Source organism: Cetorhinus maximus, chromosome 9, assembly GCF_964194155.1.
Source record: "Cetorhinus maximus chromosome 9, sCetMax3.hap1.1, whole genome shotgun sequence".
NCBI lineage: Eukaryota > Metazoa > Chordata > Chondrichthyes > Lamniformes > Cetorhinidae > Cetorhinus > Cetorhinus maximus.
Window position 1 is genome coordinate 73,177,028 of NC_135887.1, and position 19,064 is coordinate 73,196,091.

The 19,064-nt window shown below is 42.7% G+C and overlaps 1 protein-coding gene across 4 annotated transcripts in view; it reads right to left on the reverse strand.

Moving 5' to 3' along the window:
* prdm11 (PR domain containing 11) overlaps nucleotides 1–19,064 on the reverse strand; it is a 159,628-nt gene that overhangs the window by 65,213 nt on the left and 75,351 nt on the right. The window contains exon 8 of one of the 4 annotated variants that reach the window (XM_078548856.1): nucleotides 14,712–15,970. The exons of the other annotated variants lie outside the window; for them this stretch is intronic. Coding sequence (XP_078404982.1) covers nucleotides 14,712–15,970 — 1,259 coding nt within the window. The remainder of the gene's footprint in view (nucleotides 1–14,711; nucleotides 15,971–19,064) is intronic. 4 annotated transcript variants of the gene reach the window in all.

The window sequence follows — 19,064 nt, forward strand, 5'->3', positions numbered from 1 at the left end:
CCATTAGCACTCTCTTTGTCTTGTGTCCATGACATTTTTGTCAATCTCTCCCTAGCTGTCACCTATCCCTGACCTTATATCTCCACCCCGTCTTAAACTGTATAAAATCAATCATATCACATTTCTATTTCTCTTTAGCTCTGAAGAAGTCATATAGGCTTGAAACATTAACTCTGTTTCTCTCTCCACAGATACTGCAACACCTGCTGCGTTTTTCCAGCATTTTCTGTTTTTATTTCATATTTCTATCTTCAGTTCTGATGAAAGGTCATCCCAGCCTAAAACGTTAACTCTGTTTCTCTTCACAGATGCTGCCTGACCTTCTGAGTATTTCCAGCATTTTTATTTCCTCCTGAGGCACTATTGTTCTATCATGTTGAGGAAGCCGATCCTCTGCCTTTTTGCCCTGTGCAGGGGGTATCGCCTCCTTTGAACTGGAGCTCTCTGTCCATCCCCTCTGTCCTGTGGAGCAACATGGGGCTGCAGCGAAGGCAGCCGCTGTTGGTGTTGTTGTTGCTCCTGCTTCTGCTGGTGTTGTTGTTTTAGCTGCTCTTGCTGTTCCTCATTAGAGGTCCATAGTGTAGCTGATAAGTTGCTCCCATGCTGCAGTGAAGGCTGACAGCAGGAAGTGCAAATCTAAGTGAGCAAAGTCCAACGTAGGTGAAATGACTTGCAAAAATCACCTGTAGAAGTGTGAAAGCACACTCTCAGAAGAGGTCCTGTGACTACAAGTCTTTCACATAGGCAGGATAGCAGCTATGGAGTCCCTGCTGTGCCCTCATCTTGTTGACCCTGGTGAGTTCCTCTTAGGTCAGGAAACCTGTACACTGGTTGTTAAAGCCAGAATTCTAGGTTAAAGGCTCAATCAATTGGATATTTAAATATCTGACCTGACAGCTCCACAGGAGTTTTCTGCTCACCTCAGAAAGCGCCCCAGTTAAAGGCAGAAGTGAACAGGATCATGTCAAGTCTTTGACATGCCAGCAGTTGTCTGGTTTTAAATCCCTGCCTGCATCCGGACCCGCACCCTCTTGGCAATTAAAATTCTCTCCCTGGTCTTGCTGGGTCTCTTGATTTGCCACTGGTTCCCAAGCTCCTGCACGACCAGTCAACATGATAGTAAATATGTTTGTCAAACTTTGAGCATTTATGGATTAATGTCACATGCTGTGGATGTCACAACTTCAATACTTTGTACATACAAAATGGCACAGCAGTGACACAGCCAATCACACTTCAGTAATTAAGCAGCATCATGGAGCTGATCTACATAGAAGCCAATTCCACTGAAGTGTGCAAACCCATGACAGGAACTAAAATAAGCCTCTTTCCCAAGGTACAGAATGCAAAGAAATGTCAAAGTACCTTATTGGACTACAGTGGATAAGGGGACTAGGTGGCACAGTCAATTAGAATACTATTGTTTTACCTCTGGATAACCTACGCTATAACTGACCTCAAGAGTATGCAATGCGGACTCAACTTATATAAAGTGGAAAGAAGTATGGTTAACTTAACGGATACAAAACTTATTTAAATACACAAAATAAAATTAACACAAATTTACAGATCTAAACTAACACCTTCTCTTCACTATTGATGAGCTGGACTATTTCTGTTCATCAAAACATTACCATAAGCAGGAAACCTGCTTAATTACTGAAGTGTGTTTGGCTGTGAGTAGGAATTAAAAACACAGACTATGGTCTTATTATATTATGTACACCTTTTATGATCAAATGAAAGAAAGTCTTAGGGAAGCGCATTTTGATCTAATGACACCTATTTTTAATAAAAGAAAATGACACTCCCAAAGAAAATTCAGTTGTTATATTCATTCTCAGGATGCGGGTGTCATTGACAAAGTCAGCATTTATTGTCTGTCCCTAGCCACCTTGAAAAGGTGGTGATCTTGAATCACTGCAGTCTAAATTACTTTAAATATTAATTTTTCTGCTGACATGGAGACTCTCTAGCAGTTCTTCTCTCCCTGCTGGGCATTCTGGTGTCATCAACTAAAGAGAGTACTCCTGTGACCCTGAGTGACACTAGTACAAACAAGAGGTGCACAACTGTAAGTCAATCTCACAACAACTTTGGAACTCCCAAACTTGGAAAGCATTTTATAGGCTATTGTGTAGTTTCCTATGTTCATGCAGCTTCAGAGTAGCTCTCCAGCCAAATTGGATTCATGCCTCCTGCTGTTGAAATTGAGCTTCCCTGGGATGTTTCCTGTAATTTATGTTCCCAGAACAAGTTAACAAGGAACAGATTTCTGAGAATTTCCATGCTAGCAAGAAAATTTACATTTTTAAAAAATATCAAAGATTTTTCTTGGTGAGAGTGCATTTTTTTTTAATTAAAAAGAGAACATGCTATTGTACCACTGAATTCCCCTTGTCTTTTCAGTTTGCGCACAATGTAGCAACTCCAGCACTCAGGTAGGCATTACTATTTTTTTGCTAGAGTAAAATCTTGAAACTCTAAAAGAAAATTTTTTCATTTATATGTTTATTAAAAACATCCGCATCGTCAGATCAAATGACAAGGCATATCAACCAAAGCTGCAAACTACTCAAACAAATATCCTTTTGTGCGGATATGGCTTTCTCCCTCTCTGTATATCCATGTACGATTCTACTTGTTTCTATTTTGCATGCCTTTCACTTTAGTGGATACATTTTCTCTCAACCTCTGTACGTATCAGTGATTCTGCATTTATCACTGTCATCTCAGAACCCATCGAACCAGAGTGGAAGCATGTCATCCTTGATCCTGAGGGACTGTCTATGAAGAAAGAGATATATCACTGTGACTAAAAGTCTCTCTACATCTCTTTCCTGCTTTTTCTCTCAATGTGTGTCTGTTTCTGTTTCCCAATCTCCCTTTGCTTCTCCCTCACCTTGTTTCCCCATGTCAGAGCCTCTCTCTCTATGTCTGAAACCCTCATCCATGCCCTTGTTACCCCTAGACTTGGCTATTCCAACACACACCTTGTTGGCCTCCCACATTCTACCTTCCGAAAACTTGAGGTCACCAAAACTCTGCTGCCTGTATCCTTACTCACACCAAGTCCCGTTCATCCATCATTCCTCTGCTCACTGACCAAGATTGGTTCCCAGTTAAGCAACTTGAGTTTAAAATTCTCATCATTGTTTTCAAATCCCTCCATGATCTTGTCCTTCCCTATCTCTGTGATTTCCTCAAGCCCTGCACTCCTCCAAGTTACCTGAGCACATCCTATTCTGGTACCTGGATCATCCTAGAATTTAAATGCTGTTCCTTTAGGATGCTCTTTAAAACCTACCTCTTTGACCAAGGTTTTGGCCATTTGCCCTAAAATCACTTTACATGGCTTGGTGTCAACTTTTACTTTGTAACATTCCTGTGAAGTGCCTTGAGATGTTTTTTATATTAAAGACGCTATATAAATATAAATTGTTGTTGATATCTTAATCTTTCAGATCCTGTGTCTGAGTGACTCCATCTATATGATGGTAAAATTCAACTAATGTGGGGGATGCAAAACAGGCAGATCGGCTACACCCTACCCTATTTTCTTCTTTATTGAAGTCAACAGAAATTAATCTCAAACAATATGTACAACAGGCTGCTCATGCGCTCCTATCTGTTTTGTGGCCCAGTGGAAGTTATCCCCATGTGTCTGAATTATTTCCCTTTACTCGTGTCTGATCTTGTTTGTTTTCTTTGCAAGTCCGACTATACTCTCCCTCCATGTGTCTGAACATCTCTCATTTGTTTTTATTCATTCATGGATGTGGGTATCATTGGCAAGGGCAGCATTTACTGTCCATCCCTAACTGACCTTGAAATTGTTGTGGTGAGCCACCTACTTTACTACAGTCCATGTGGTGTAAGTACACCCACAGTGCTGTCAGATAGGGATTTCTAGGATTTTGACCCAATGGCGAAGAAGGGATGGTGGTATACTTCCAAGTCAGGATGGGTGAGCGACTTGGAGGGAAATCTGCATATGGTGGTGTTCCCATGCACCTGCTGCACTTGTTCTTCCAGACTGTAGATCAAGGTTTGGAAGGTGCTGTCAAAGAAAGCTCGTCAGCATGCTGCAGTGCATCTTATAAAAGATACAAACTACATTCACAGTGTGCCAGTGATGGAGAGAGTAAACATTTAAGGTGGACGATGTGGCGCCAATCAAACAGATTGCTTTATCCTGGACGGTGTCGAGCTTTGTGTGTGTGTGGTTGGAGCTATGCTCAGCCACACAAGTGGAAATTATTCCATGGACACTCCTGACTCATGCCTTGAAGATAGTGGAAAGGCTTTAGGGAGTCAGGAGGTGAGTTACTAACCATAGTATACCCAGTCTCTGATCTGTGCTTGTAGCCATAGTACTTACGTGGCTGGTCCACTTAAGTTTCTGGTTAATGGTGACCCCCAGGATGTGATGGTAATCCTGTTGAATGTCAAGGGGAGGTGGTTAGGCTCTCGTGTTGAAGATGGTCATTACCGGGCACTTGTGTGGCGCAAATGTTACTTGCCACTTCACAGTCCAAGCCTGAATATTTTCCAGGTCTTACTGCATACAGGTATAGACAGCTTCAGTATCTGAGGAGTTCCAAATGGAACTGAACTCTGTGCAATCATCAAACCCAGCAAACATACCCCATTTTGACCCTATGATGGAGGGAAGGGATAGCTGAAGATGGTTGTGCTTAGGACAATGCCTGAGGAATTTCTGCAACCATGGCCCAGAGCTGAGTTGATCGGCCTCAAACAACCATGACCACCTCCCTTTGTGCTAGCTATGACTTCAGCCATTGCAAAGTCTTCCCCTTGATTCCCATTCACTTTAATTTTACTATAGCAATTTGATACTACACTCAGTCAAATGGTGCATTGATGTCAAGGGCAGTCACTCTCACCTCACCTATGGAATTCAGCTCTTTTGTTCACGTTTGGACCAAGCTTGTATAAGGTCTGGAGCGGAGATCCTGGCAGAACTCAAACTAAACATTGGTGAACAGGTAACTGGTGAGTAAATGCTACTTGACAGCACTACTGATGACAGCTTCCAACACTGCTGATGTTAGAGGGTAGGGTGATAGGGCTGTAAATGGCCAGATTAGATTTGTCCTACTTTTCGTGGACAGGACATAGCTAGACAATTTTCCACTTTGTTGTTCAGCTGTACTGAAGTAACTTGGCTAGAGATGTGGCTAGTTCTGGAACACGAGTCTTCAGCATTACAGCCAAAACGTTGTTGGGGTCCATTACCTTTACTCTATCCAGTGCGTGCAGCCATTTCTTGAGGAAGCTCAGGGAAATGGGGAGAGAGCAGTTTTAAATTGCTGCAGTGAAGAGCTAGCATTGACTAGATGTGTCAAAGAACCTCCTTCTGTAAGTATGATTCCATACCAACGACTGTAACACATGGTGGGAAAAATGCAAGCAAAGCTGACAGAGGCAGCATGGCCAAGGAGTTCGAGAATGTGGAGGCCTGCTGATTTTAATTGTAGGGGCTTACTTAAATAAAAGATGCCCTGAGTCCCATGCAATGCCCAGGTAGATTCACTATCTGGCTGTCAGTGGAAGCAGAAATTTAGAGGCAGTGAGTGGGAGATAGGTTTCCATAGTGATCAGCAACTGAAGGATTCCCGGAGACTGGGAACCAAGCAGATGGTGGAGGTTCTTATTCCATCCCATTCAGATGGGATGTATCCTACTTTGCTGAAAGAAGTAAGATATCAAGTACAAGACTATGGCCTGAATTTTTTCCACATCGGGCGGGCTCGGTGGGAACGGGTGGGGGCAATCGGGGAGCCTGCCGCCGCCCACGATCGGCTCCGCACCGCCATTTTACACAGGCAGGCCAATTAAGGCCCGCCCAGCGTAATATGCGAGCGGTAGCACTCAGCACTACCCGTGTGGGTGGAGGGAGGAGGGAGAGTCAGGGCGAAAGAGTGCTTCAACCTCCCTGAGGCATGGCGCTTTTGAAAATAATAAATAAAATCAATAAAAATTTAATGAAACATGTCCCCTCATGTGACTGTGTCACATGAGATGAGACATGTTTTTGTTTTTCAGGAAAACTTTTTATTTAATCCATAAATGCTTTAGGAAACCTCATCCCGTTCGTGGATGAGGTTTCCTAAAAAATGTAAAGGCCGCTTGGCCTTTTCGCCTGCCCGCCAACTGTAAGGTTGGACAGGCAGTGTTAACTTGACATTAATTAATTTGTTAATGGCCTTAATAAGCCTATCAATTATCGGCGGGTGCATAGCTGACTCCGGCACACACCCACTGAACGAAACATCTTGATGATGTCAGGACGCGTGCCCGATGTCATCACATGTCATTTTACGCGCCAGCGTGTTGGGCCCGCCCCCGCACGTTGGCTGAAAAATCCTGGCCTATGAGTGGAAAGTTCAGAAGCTCTGGGAAATGTGTTCTCTAAGCTGTGCAGCATTGCCGTAACTCCAAATTTCCCACTTAGGTTGCACAAGAGAATTTAATGGGGCCGTACACTTAAACAAATTGCTGCAAACTCCAAAATAAATTAGAGGGAACACTGGCTCTGGGCACAATCTTCCAATCCTCCTTAGATATGGAGGATTGCAAATGTTATACCCCTGTTGAAAAAAGGGAAAAGGTTTACCCGGCAATTATAGGCCAATCAGCCTAACTTCAATGGTGGTTAAACTTTGAGAGACATTAATCTGGGGCAAAATAATAGGCACTTGGATACTCCATGTTTGATACCCTCCAGTCAGGTTTCCATCCTGTCACGGCACAGCACTGAAATAGCCCTCAAAGTCTGAAATGGTCTATGTGACTGTGAACTTAGTAAATTATCCCTCCTCATCCTTCTTGACCTGTCTAGAGTTTGACACATTTGAGTACACTGCCCTCCTTCAATGCCTCTCTCCATGTTCTAGCTGGAGCAACTAACCCACCTGGTTTCATTCTTATCTATCCAGTCCTTGCCACAGTATCACCTGCAAGGGTTTCTTTTCCCACTCCCACACTCTGGAGGCCCTGGGGCCACTCTTATTTATCATCTACATGCCGTCCCTTGGTGACATGATCCGAAAAAATGTCAGGTTCCATGTGAACGCTGACAACACCCAGAACTACTCCACCAGCATCTCCCTCTCAATCCCTCCACAGTCTCCGATTAATTAGGCTGCTTGTCCAACATCCAATTCAGGATGAGCAGAAACAATCTCCAACTAAATAATGAAAGACCAAAGCCGTTGTCTTTGATCCCTGCTACAAACTCAATTCCCCAACTCAAGCCACTAATTTCATCCCTCTGAGGCTAGAATAGACTATCTGCAACATCCTATTCAGCCACTGATCATGAGCACTGGCCACAATCTACTTCCACTTCCATTACATCCCCCATCTCCACCTCTGTCTCAGTTCATCTGCTGCTGAAACCTTCATCCATGCCTTGTTACCTCTCAACATGATTATTGCAATGCTTTCTGGCCAACGTCCTATTTTTCACCCTCCATAAACTTTATCTTATTTTCAACTTTGCTGCCTGTATCTTAACTCACACCAGGCCCTGTTCACCCAACACAACTGTGCTTGCTGATCTATATTGGCTCCTGGTCCAACAATGCCTCAATTTTAAAATTCTCATCCTTGCTTTCAAATCCCTTGACAGCCTTGTCCCTCACTATTCCCATAACCTACTCCAATTCCATAACCCTCTGAGATCTCTGTGTTTCTCTATTTCAGGCGTCTTGCATATCCCTGATTTTAATCACTCCACCATTGATGACCATGCTGTCAGCTACCTAAGGCCTAAGCAGTGAAATTCCTTTCCTAAACCTCACCACTGTTCCAGTTCTCTCCTTTTCTAAAATGCTTCTTAAAAGCCTTTATGTGGCTTGTGTCAAATTTTATTTGATAAAGCTCTTGTGAAACACACTGCGATATTTTACTATGTTAAAGGTGCTAAATAAATGCATATTGGTGTTGTAAGCCAGAATGTATTTGTTAAAGGAAAATTGTGTTTCACTAATTTGATCAAAGTCTTTGATGAAGTAAAGGAGAGAGTGGGTTTAAATACCGTGTTTGATGTTGTGTGCATGGACTTTCAAAAGACACTTGATAAAGTATATATAATAGATTTGCTAGCAAAATTAAAGCCCAGGGGATTAAAGGGATACAAAATTGGTCAAAGGACAAAAAGCAGAGATTGGGGGTGAACAGTTGTCTTGCTGTGATATCCCCCTGCAGTCACTTTTGGACAATTGCCGTTTTAGATATATATTAATGACCTAGACTTGAGTATACAGGGCATAATTTCAAGGTTTACAATTAGACAAAATTCCAAATGTTGTAAACAGTAAGGGGGACATATTTCAGGAGAACCTAGGCAGGCTGGTGGAATGGGCAGAGACATGCTGATGAAATTTAACACAGAGAAGTAATTGTGAACTGACTCATTTTGGTAGGAAGCAGCAATATAAACTAAATTGTACAATTTTTTACGTAGATACAGGAAAAGAGAGCTCTGTGGGATAAACGTACAGAAGTCTTAAGTGACAGGACAAGTTGAGAAGGCTTTGTAAGGACATAAGGATCCTTAGCTTTATAAATGGAGGCATAGAGTACAATAGCAAGGAAGCTATGTTTCACCTTTATAAAACTCTGGTTAGGGCTCAGTTGGAGGTTGCAGAAGAGATTTACTAGTTTTGCTCCTGTAATAAATGACGTCTGTTACATTGAGAAACTAGAGAAATAGGGGTTCTGCTCATTAGAGCAGAGAATGTTAACGGGAGACTTGATAGAGGTGTTCAAAATCTTGAAAGGTTTTAATGGAATAAGGGGAAACTGCTTCAGTGGCTGGAGGACACAGATGTAAGGTGATTTGCAAAAGAACCAGAAGTGACATGAGGAAAAAATGAATGTCTTTTTTTCATATTCTTCAAATCACCAAATCATTTTATTCCTGATTGTTGTCTCTAAAACACCACCGTCAGGTTTATCCCTCTCCATTTTCTTGAACTAGGTTGTAACATTTTCAATCCTTCAGTACACTGGCACCAGTCCCATATCTCTAAGGAGGATTGGAAAATTATGGCCAGAGCCTCAATAATTTTCACTCTTACTTCCTTCTGCAGTCTAGGAACATATGACTTTTCCACTTTGAAGGCCATCGATCTTTTCAATCCCTCCTTATCTGTTTTTATCCTATCCAATTTCAGTATTACTTCCTCCTTTACACTGGCAGCATCCTTCTTTTTTGTGAAGATATGCAAAGTTCTTATTTAGTCCTCAGCCATGATTTCTACCTCCACAAAAAGATCTCCTTTTCGGTCTCTAATCAGCCCCACCCGTCTTATAATGACCTTTTTACAATTACATATTTTTCAAAAACATTTGGGTTCTTCTTTATGTTACCTGCTAATCTATTCTCATACTTCCTTTGTACCTCTTATTTCCTTTTTCAGTTCTCCTCCATATTTCTGCATTTAGCTTGTTCTCTACTATATTATGAATCTGACATTTATCATAGGCTTCCTTTTTTCTGTTACATTTTAACCTCTATGTTTTTGGTCATCCGGGGAGCTCTGGCATTGGTTGCCCATCCTTTCCCCTTCATGGGATGCGTATCCACGCTATCTTTTTTTAAGGCCTGCTCATTTACCATTTTATCTGCAATTTTGATTCCAATCTACCTAGGCCAGATCCCTTTTCAGTTCACTGAAATTAGCCCTCCTTAGTTAAATATTTTCACAATTTGATTTTTTTCTTGTCCTTTTCCATAACTACTCCAAATCCAGTGATACTGTGATCACTCTCCCAAATACTCTCCAAATGAAATATGCTCCGTTTGCCCCAGTTCATTCCCAAGAACTAGATCCAGCATTGCTTCCTTCTTCTTTGGGTTGAAAACACACTGATCAAGAAAGTTCTCTTCTATACATTTCAGTAATTTATCCACTCTTTACCCACACATTGTTATTTTCAAAGTCTATATTTGGATAAAGGAAGGCCCTTGTTAACACTACTCTAGAGCATTTGCGGTTTTCTGCAATTTGCCTGGAAATGTGTGCCTTTATCTCCTTTCCACTATTTGGTAGTCAATAGTAAGGCCAGAATTTTACCTTCAGCGTGCGGACGCGCACCCGACACGCCGGAATGTAAAATGATGCGCAATGTTGTTGACATCCCGATGTCACCGCGCACCGTCATGATATTTCATTCGGCGGGTGTGTGCCGGAGTCGGCTGCATGCCCACCGATAATTGAAAGGCCTATTAAGGCCATTAACAAGGTAATTGAGTTGAGGTTTATGCTGCCTGTCCAACCTAATGGTTGGCGGGCAGGCGAAAATGCCAAGCAGCCTTTACATTTTTTAGGAAACCTCGTCCACGAGTGGGATGAGGTTTCCTAAAGCTTTTACAAATTAAATAAAAACTTTCTTTTGAAATTAAAAACATGTCCCATCTCATGTGACACAGTCACATGAGGGGACATGTTTCATTGAATTTTTATTGTATTTATTAATTTTTTCAAAAAGTGCTTCAATCTCCCTAAGGCAGCTCCGTGCCTCAGGGAGATTGAAGCGCTCTTTCATGCGCATGCGCGAACTGTGCGCCAGGCCCGCTCTCCCTCCTCCCCCCTTAATTGGCCTGCCTGCGTGAAACCATGGAGCGGAGCCAAATCCCGGGCGGCGGGTGGCTCCCCGGCCACCCCCACCCACTCCTGCCAAGCCCGCCCGACGCAGACGTGCCTGAAAAATTCAGGCCCAAGTAGCGTAATAGTTTCTCTGTTGTTCCTTAATTCTAACCAAATGGTTTTGTCTTTTAATCCTCAACCACATCATCCCTTTTGAGTGCTGTAACAGTATACTTGATTAATACAGCCACCCTTACCCTGCTAGCTTTTATCCTGCCCCATATTTCCTGAATACATTGTAACCAGGAATATTAATTGCCCCGTTTGAACCAGGTCTCCATTAATGCCGCTGTATCGTAATCGCTTGTTGCTATTTGTGCCTACAGCTTGCCAACCTTATTGACCGTGCTTTGGACATTTAAGGTGCATGTGCTCTAAACCCATCTTAATCTGCCTCACATTTTCTCCAGTCTAATGCCTATTTCTGAACCACTCTTTATTCTAATGATGTTTGTCTGTCCTCATTCTCTCAGTTCCTTGTATCTCTTCTCTTATGCTTCAACTTGATGGTGAAGCCCAGCAGGTGAGTTCAAAAGACAACACTGAAACATTTGCAACCATCTTCAGCCAGAAGTGTTGAGCTGATCCATCCCAACCTCCTCCTGAAGTCACCACCATCACAGAAGGCACCTTCAGTCAATTCGTTTAACTCCGCATGATATTAAACAGCAGCTAAGGGCACTGGATACAATAAAGGCACAGGGCTCCGGCAACATTCCAGCTGTAGTGCTGAGGACTTACACTCCAGAACTAGCCACATCTATAGCCAAGCTGTCCACTACAGCTACAACATTGATATCTAACTGATAAAGTGGTAAATTGCTCAGATATGTCCTATCCACAAAAATCAGGACAAATCCAATCCGACCAATTATAATATCAGCCGACTTTCAATCACCAGCAAAGTGATGGAAGACATCACTGACGGTGCTATTGAGTGGCATTGACTCATAATAACCTGCTCACTGATGATCAGTTTGGATTTTGTCAGGATCACTGAACTCCAGATCTCCTTGGTTCAAACATGGACAAAAGAGCTGAATTCCAAAGGTGAGGTGCTAGTGACTGCCCTTGACATAAGGCAGCACTTGACCATGTACGGCAACAAGCAGCCCAAGTAAATTTGAAGTCAATGGGAATCAGATGGAAAACTCTCTGCTGGCTGGAGTCATTCCCGCACAGAGGAAAATGATTGCAGTTGATGCAGGCCAATCATTACAGCCCTTGCTGCAGGAGTTCCTCAGGCTAGTGTCCTAGGCCCAGCCATCTTCAGCTGTTTCTTCAATGACCTTGCCTCCATCATAAGGTCTGAAGTGGGGATGTTCGCTGACGATCCATTCACAAGTCCTCAGATGTGGAAGAAGTCCATGCCCATGTGCAGCAACATCTGGACAACATTCAGCCTTGAACTGATAAGTAGCAAGTAACTATCGCACCACACTAGTTGCAGGAAATGAGCAGCTCGAACAGAGAGAATGTAACCATCTCCCCTTGATTTTTAATGGCATTGCTGAATCCCCACCATCAATATCGTGAGGGTCAATGTTCCCTCTAATTATTTTTTGTTGCATGCAGCCTATTCATTTAAGTGCACTGGATTTCCAAAAGTCTTTCTATCATTGACAAGCCTTTCTATCATGAGTTTGTACACTAAAATTCTCGACCTCATCCAGTACAAGCACCCCTCCCACCACCTTAAACATTCAATCCCTCCATCACTGGCACACTGTACATCTACAAGCATTGCAGTAATTCACCAAGGCTTTTTCAACAGTACCTCCCAAACCGGCAACTTCAGCCACAGAGGACAACAGCAACAGGCGCATGGGAACCACCACCTGCAAGTTACCTCCAATTCACACACCATCCTGACTTGGAAATATATCACAGTCCCTTCAAATCCTAAAACTCCCTAACTGTGCTTTGAGAGGAACAGTGGTTCAAGAAGGCAGCTCACCAATACTTTCTCAAGGACAATTGGGGTTGGGTAGTCAATTCTAGACTTGCCTGTGACAGCAATAAATGAGTAAAAAAGTTTAAATGATAGAATCACAGAGCACAGAAGGGAGTTTTTGGGCTGATCATGCCTGTTTTTCCTGGAGTTTTGCTCCTAATTTAGGCAGCGGGAGTCAGGAAATTTCCCCACTCCCTCCGCCTCGGGAAAAGGTGGCTTGAATGACAGAATCTGTGTTCTGGAGGGAAAGGTGTGGGATGGATTCAGGCCTGTTGCTCCTGGACGCAGATCAGAGGAGGCCACAGGGACTGCCGAGAGCAAAGGCAAGCTGTTGAGAAGGCCTGCCTAGGTTTTCTAGGGCTTCGTCCTAATTGCTTTCTTAAACATTAGGCCCTCTAACCCTCACCTGTCGAACCACCTCAGTCCTCCCCACCCACTTCCCATGCCTATACATGCCAACTCATGCCAACCCATGCCCCCTGATCACCAATGGTCCCTCATACCCTCGTCAACCTATGTCCCCCACTCACGCCCAATGACTCTCATACTCTCCATGCCAATCTATGCCCCTCACCCATTCCTAATGGACCGCATACCCTCCATGCCAATCCATGCCCCCCACCCATCCCCATGAGCCAGTATTGCCCCTATGCCAACTTCATGCCAACTCATTAACCCCCACCCTCCATGCCAACTCACCTAGTATCCACCACGGGAAGACCTCAGAAGCCATGCTGAGATGGGAAAAAAAGTTCTAAATGTCTATTACAGTGTTCACTATATTAAAAAAAATCCCATTCATGAATGCCCATTCAAAACATTTAAATTCCCTCAAGTACTTAATTCCTAATAACAACAGACTGTGTACATAAACCCACATCAAAGAAGCTAATCCTTTAATAGCCTCTGTAAGCTGTCAATCAAACTGTGAACTTAAAGTCTTCCACTGTGGTTATGACAGTTTGTGGGAAGCAGGCAAACATCAATTATACTATTATGATAGCACTTAGGAATATGTTAACAAACAGCTACTGAAACTGCTGGAAAAATTTTTTTTTTAACCTCATACAGGCGCAGGCAGGCAGTTTTTTTTCCAAATTTTAAAGAACTAGCCACTTAAATAACTTGGCAGTTCTCCAGGCCTTATCCACCCTTCAAGAGCATTTACGGCTTCTCTAAAGATTCGTCAGTCCCACACAGAGGGATAAGGCCCTTACTCCAGCAAAAACATTTGAACTCAGCCGGCAAAAATAGGATCTGTCAGTAATGCAGGCAGGACTTCCAGATCCAGATGCCACCCGGCATTTTGGAAGGTCCCCAGAGTCTCCATGGCTTTGCGAAAATACAGGCTTTTGAAAGAGTTATCCAATTAGTCCGACTGCCCTACCCTTTCCTCATAACTCTGGAAATCTTTTCTTTTCAGGTATATGTGTAATTTCCTTTTGAAAATTATTATTGAACTGCCCCAACACTCTTTCAGACAGTGAAATACCAGATAATAACAGCTTGCAGAATAAAAACATTTCTGACCCTCTGGTCCTTTTGCTAATTGTCTTAAATCTATGTCCTCTGGCTACCAAGTCTACTGACAGTGGAAACAGTTTTGCCGCCTGTACTCTATCAAAATCCCTCCTAATTTTCAACATATCTATTGAATTTCCCCTTAACCTTCTCTGCTTTAATCAGAAAAATCTTAGCTTCTCTAGTCTTTCCACATAACCAAAGTCCCTCATCTCTGTTACCATTCTAGTAAAGTCCTCTACACTCTCTTTAAGACCTTGGCATCTCTTTCTCACTCTTGCACACACATATACACACTCCCACACACTTTTACACAGACGCCCCAAATAATCAACTTTTCACACCCTCCATTCATGTAGTTTCCCTGAGACTATAAAATAGTTTTATTCTGTGAATTCATAACCATGGAAATCACATTTATACCTCTTAAATGTATTTCACTTCGGGGCCATTGGTAAATTGGCAGACATTGACTTTTATCTGATTTATATACATTCAATTGAAAACAGCTAATCAATATAAAGATCCATTTTATATAAAGAGATGATTCTTACCGATGGTTGGCTTTGTCGCATACGTTTACGAGCTGCTACTGCTTTCAGATTACGACATATATCTTTGAAAGTTGAAGGCTGCAACCTATGTTGCAGACGTGGTGGCTCCTGGAGTGAAGGGCATTGGTACTGTGGAAGCTGATGGTGAAGTGGATGTTGGGGACGTGGCGGTGCTGGTGGCAATGGTTGTAGGTCTTCTTGCTGCCATAAGAATGTCTTCTGGTCAGGTACTTGCTGCTGGGGTTGTGGCAGTTGGTGGGGGGATGATTGCTGCATCTGTGGCAATTGATGTGGCGATTGTTGCTGGAGTTGTGGCAATTGATGTGGCGATTGTTGCTGGAGTTGTGGCAATTGATGTGGCGATTGTTGCTGGAGTTGTGGCAACTGATGTGGCGATTGTTGCTGGAGTTGTGGCAACTGATGTGGCGACTGTTGCTGGAGTTGTGGCAATTGATGTGGCGACTGTTGCTGGAGTTGTGGCAATTGATGTGGTGACTGTTGCTGGAGTTGTGGTAATTGATGTGGCGATTGTTGCTGCAGTTGTGGTAATTGATGTGTTGACTGTTGCTGCAGTTGTGGTAATTGATGTGTTGACTGTTGCTGCAGTTGTGGTAATTGATGTGTTGACTGTTGCTGCAGTTGTGGTAATTGATGTGTTGACTGTTGCAGCAGTTGTGGTAATTGATGTGTTGATTGTTGAAGTTGCGGCAATTGATGTGATGTCTGTTGCTGGAGCAGAGTTAATTGTTGTGGTGACTGTTGCTGGAGTTGTGTCAATTGGTTTGAATTCAATGGATGGTGCTCCACCACCAGCTGTTGTTGACATTGGCTGTTATTTTGTGGTACCTCACAGAACTGCTCTTTGTGGCTTTTCTGCTGATACTGCTGTTTTGGTTGCTCTGGGTAATATTGTTGGCTATGATGCTGTTCTGGAATTTCATCACATTGTTCAACCTTAAGCTCTTGTTCTGAACACTTCTGTTGTGTCTGTTGAGGTTCTGGACCCTCCTGATCCACTGGTTGTTGTTCTTCTGGATGTTGAATTTGATACTGTTGCTGAAGGTGTAGCTGCATTGGTGGGTGATGAGAATGATGTTGAGAATAGTGATGTTGAACCTTATTCTTTAATGGTTGTTGTTGGTGATCTGGTACCTCAGGTATCAGGGTGCCTCTTTCTTCTCCAACTTCTGATTGCAAGAGATGGAGTCTGTAGTACTGGACAAGATTTTCCAGAAAGGCAAATGTAGCCACAGAAGGAACTTAAAAAATAAAACACAAGTTAATTGCATCAAAATCAGTGCCTATAAGTGAATAAATGATTAAAAACTGTTTTCACAGTGATAAACAAGACATTGAAAAGTAGGCATTAACTTCTGCAAGTGTTACTTATTTGTACGAAGAGTAGTTCTGCAGTTAATTGTGTAGAGTAGACAGTATCTCTTTTGTTGGAACACATAGGCTGCATTTAAAAACAAGAAAATACTTCTAAAATGATGAAAAAAGAAAACGTTATGTAAAAAAGTGTGAATTTTTAAATGTTTTTTGGGGGACAAATACACTTCTTCTTCCCCTGAAACACACATCAAACTCAACCTTGGCAAAACATCTCTATACAAGTTCATTTGCAGATCATCTTTCTGGTGCACAATTCTTTCTAATCATATGGGAGTGGCCCAGGCTAAGCCATGTTTCTACTTTGAATCTATTGACAGTACTAAGCACTTCTACCAGGCTTTTCTCTTTACCAATAAAAAAAATCCACAATGCATTAATCATCTTAACAAATGGATTAATCCTCTAAACATAATGCCCTGCATTTCTTCTGGACAGAAAAAGCGCAACTAGTGTTTATTTTTCTTTAAATAAAGGTAAAATGAGTCATCTAAAGGAATGTCAACCAATGAATTAATTTTACAATCTTATTCGCAAAACCAAAATAGTTATTTCCATATTTAAGTGCATGTCACCAGAATGACACCATTAGCAAGAAGTTGCACGTTCTGGTCAAAGAAAGTTTGTTTAAAATTGTAGCTAAATAATGAGTCAGCAGGATAGACATTCTTGCCGTTATTACATTTAACAATACTAGATGGATTACGATCAGCTAATTTTACTTTTTTGGAAAGAAAGTTCAAAAGTTCAAGACTTAAGTCATTCATGATGCCACAACCAGGCGTAAAATCCATAAGAAAGAATGTGCTTGAATCCTATTAAGAGGTTAAAGCATTCAAGGTGAATCGTTGTAAAGTATTCCATACTGCATGAAAATATATGGGGCAATATTTAATGGAGGTGATGGGGATCTCCCTGCTGGCTGGAAAGCCAGCAAGAGTCCGGTATTGCCTCCTTTCGGGAAGGCCCGCCATATTATGTGCCTCTTGCCAGCGGCAGGCCTTCCATGGGATCAAGCACCCTGGAAGCAGAAATCCTGACCCCCCACCACCCCTCGGAGAGCCGCGGGTCAATCAGAGACCGGTAGCCGTCACTACAGGCAACGCCACTGGCGGGAGTGGTGGTAACTGCCGGCAATGCACCATGGAGAGGCCAAGGATCAGCGAGGGACCCAGGCCACAGGCGAGTGATGGCAGAATGGAGGTGGGGGTCTCAGGGGAGTGGGGAGGGCGGTCAGCAGCAAAGGAAAGGGATGGCTCTCAGCAGGGCCTACCCGCTTTCCGGTGCCGAGTCCCTCACCAGCCACTGTGTGTCTTTGAATGAGGGGACTCCGCAAGCAGGGTTTGCTTTTTGAGCTTCCCGCATGGCGAGTCCTCCGACTGCCATTGGGTGAATACTAGTGGTGGTGGGATAAGGCCCTTTAGTGGGCATTAATTGCCCACTTAAGGGCCTCAATTGGCGGTGGGGTGGGAAGGCCGTCCACCAGCCTTCCTACCCTGGATTTAATCAGGGCAGAGGCAGAAAGGCAGCAGGGTTCCCACCTGCCACCCTCCTGCTCAATTAAATGCATCCTGCCACCAAACTTGACTCAGGGGAGGGCATTAAATTCCACCCATGGAATCAACATCCAATAATTGTAAATCCTACTCCGACTGCAATGGAACTTTCTCGCAACCAATGAAGTATTTGTTTTCCTGAGAAGCTCAATCAGCTCAGACTGAGAACTTGAATAGATTATCTAAGTAAATAAAGTTCTGAAGTGGCTGCAATTTAATGAAGCCTATCCCTGATCAGGTCAGGTTTAATGAGAGTTCTTGCACTGTTAGTCTATTCTCTCTACATTGTTTAAGAATTTTGATGCAAAATGTTATCCTGTACCCCAAGTCAAGCAACACCGCTATTTTAAAATTCTCGTTTTCAAATCCCTCCATGATCTTGCCTCTCCCGATCTTTGTAATCTTCAATCACAAAATTCTCCAAGTATCTGTGCTCACTTAATTATGGCCCCTTGAGCTTCCCCAATTTTAATTGCTCCACTATTGGTGGCTGTGCCTTCAGCTGCCTATGCTCCAAACCTCTCCAACCCCGTACTGGTCTTTCTTCCTTTAAGACTCTCATTAAAACCTATCTCTTTGACCAGCTTTTAGCCATCCGCCCCAATATCGTCTTACATAGTTGTGTCTAATTTTGCCTTGTAACATTCTGTCAAGTGCCTTAGAACATTTTATTATATTAAAGACACAATGTAACTCTGTTGTATATAACACTGTTGTTGTTGTTGAAAATGTTTACGCCCTTGAGTGAATGGCAACTCGGCAATGCTTTGAATAATGTGGCTGTGTGGGAGAGTTTCACAATGAAAATTATGTTTCCCATTCAGTCAGTAAAATAATGGGAGAACTGGAGGTTTTCCTTTATTAAAAGATTCTTCTTTGCGTGAGAAAGGGGTACCATTTTTTAAAAATCTGTAATCATCAAACTATCATGTCAGAAGCACCCTCTGACTATTTTGAAGAATAATTCTGCTGAACTACAGAAAATTTCTTTGAAATAAAATGAATAACTTTTCACAACATTTAGCTCACCCATAAACACACCGTGATAACCCACTGCATCACAAAATGTTGGATTATGTGTCAGTATTAGAAGTAGTGGCAGAGATCAAAAAATTTGCCTTGCACCCAAAACTATCACAAATCTAAGAAATGATCACTCTATCTGCCAGTCCATGCCATCCTGAGGCCTGAATCAAATTCGTTGAACTGGCCAACAGTTTCAGAGGTGAAGTGGGGAGAGACGGTCTCAAGAGGTATCCACAAATAACGCTAGCAGCATGCTGCTGTTTCATTATGGGTCCAGGAATTTAAAAAATTAGTGAACTGTTTTTTCGGCAAGTTCCATTGGTCCCTTCAAGAATTGCTTGGTGGGCTGCTCAATATCTGGTGCAACTGGGCAAAGCAC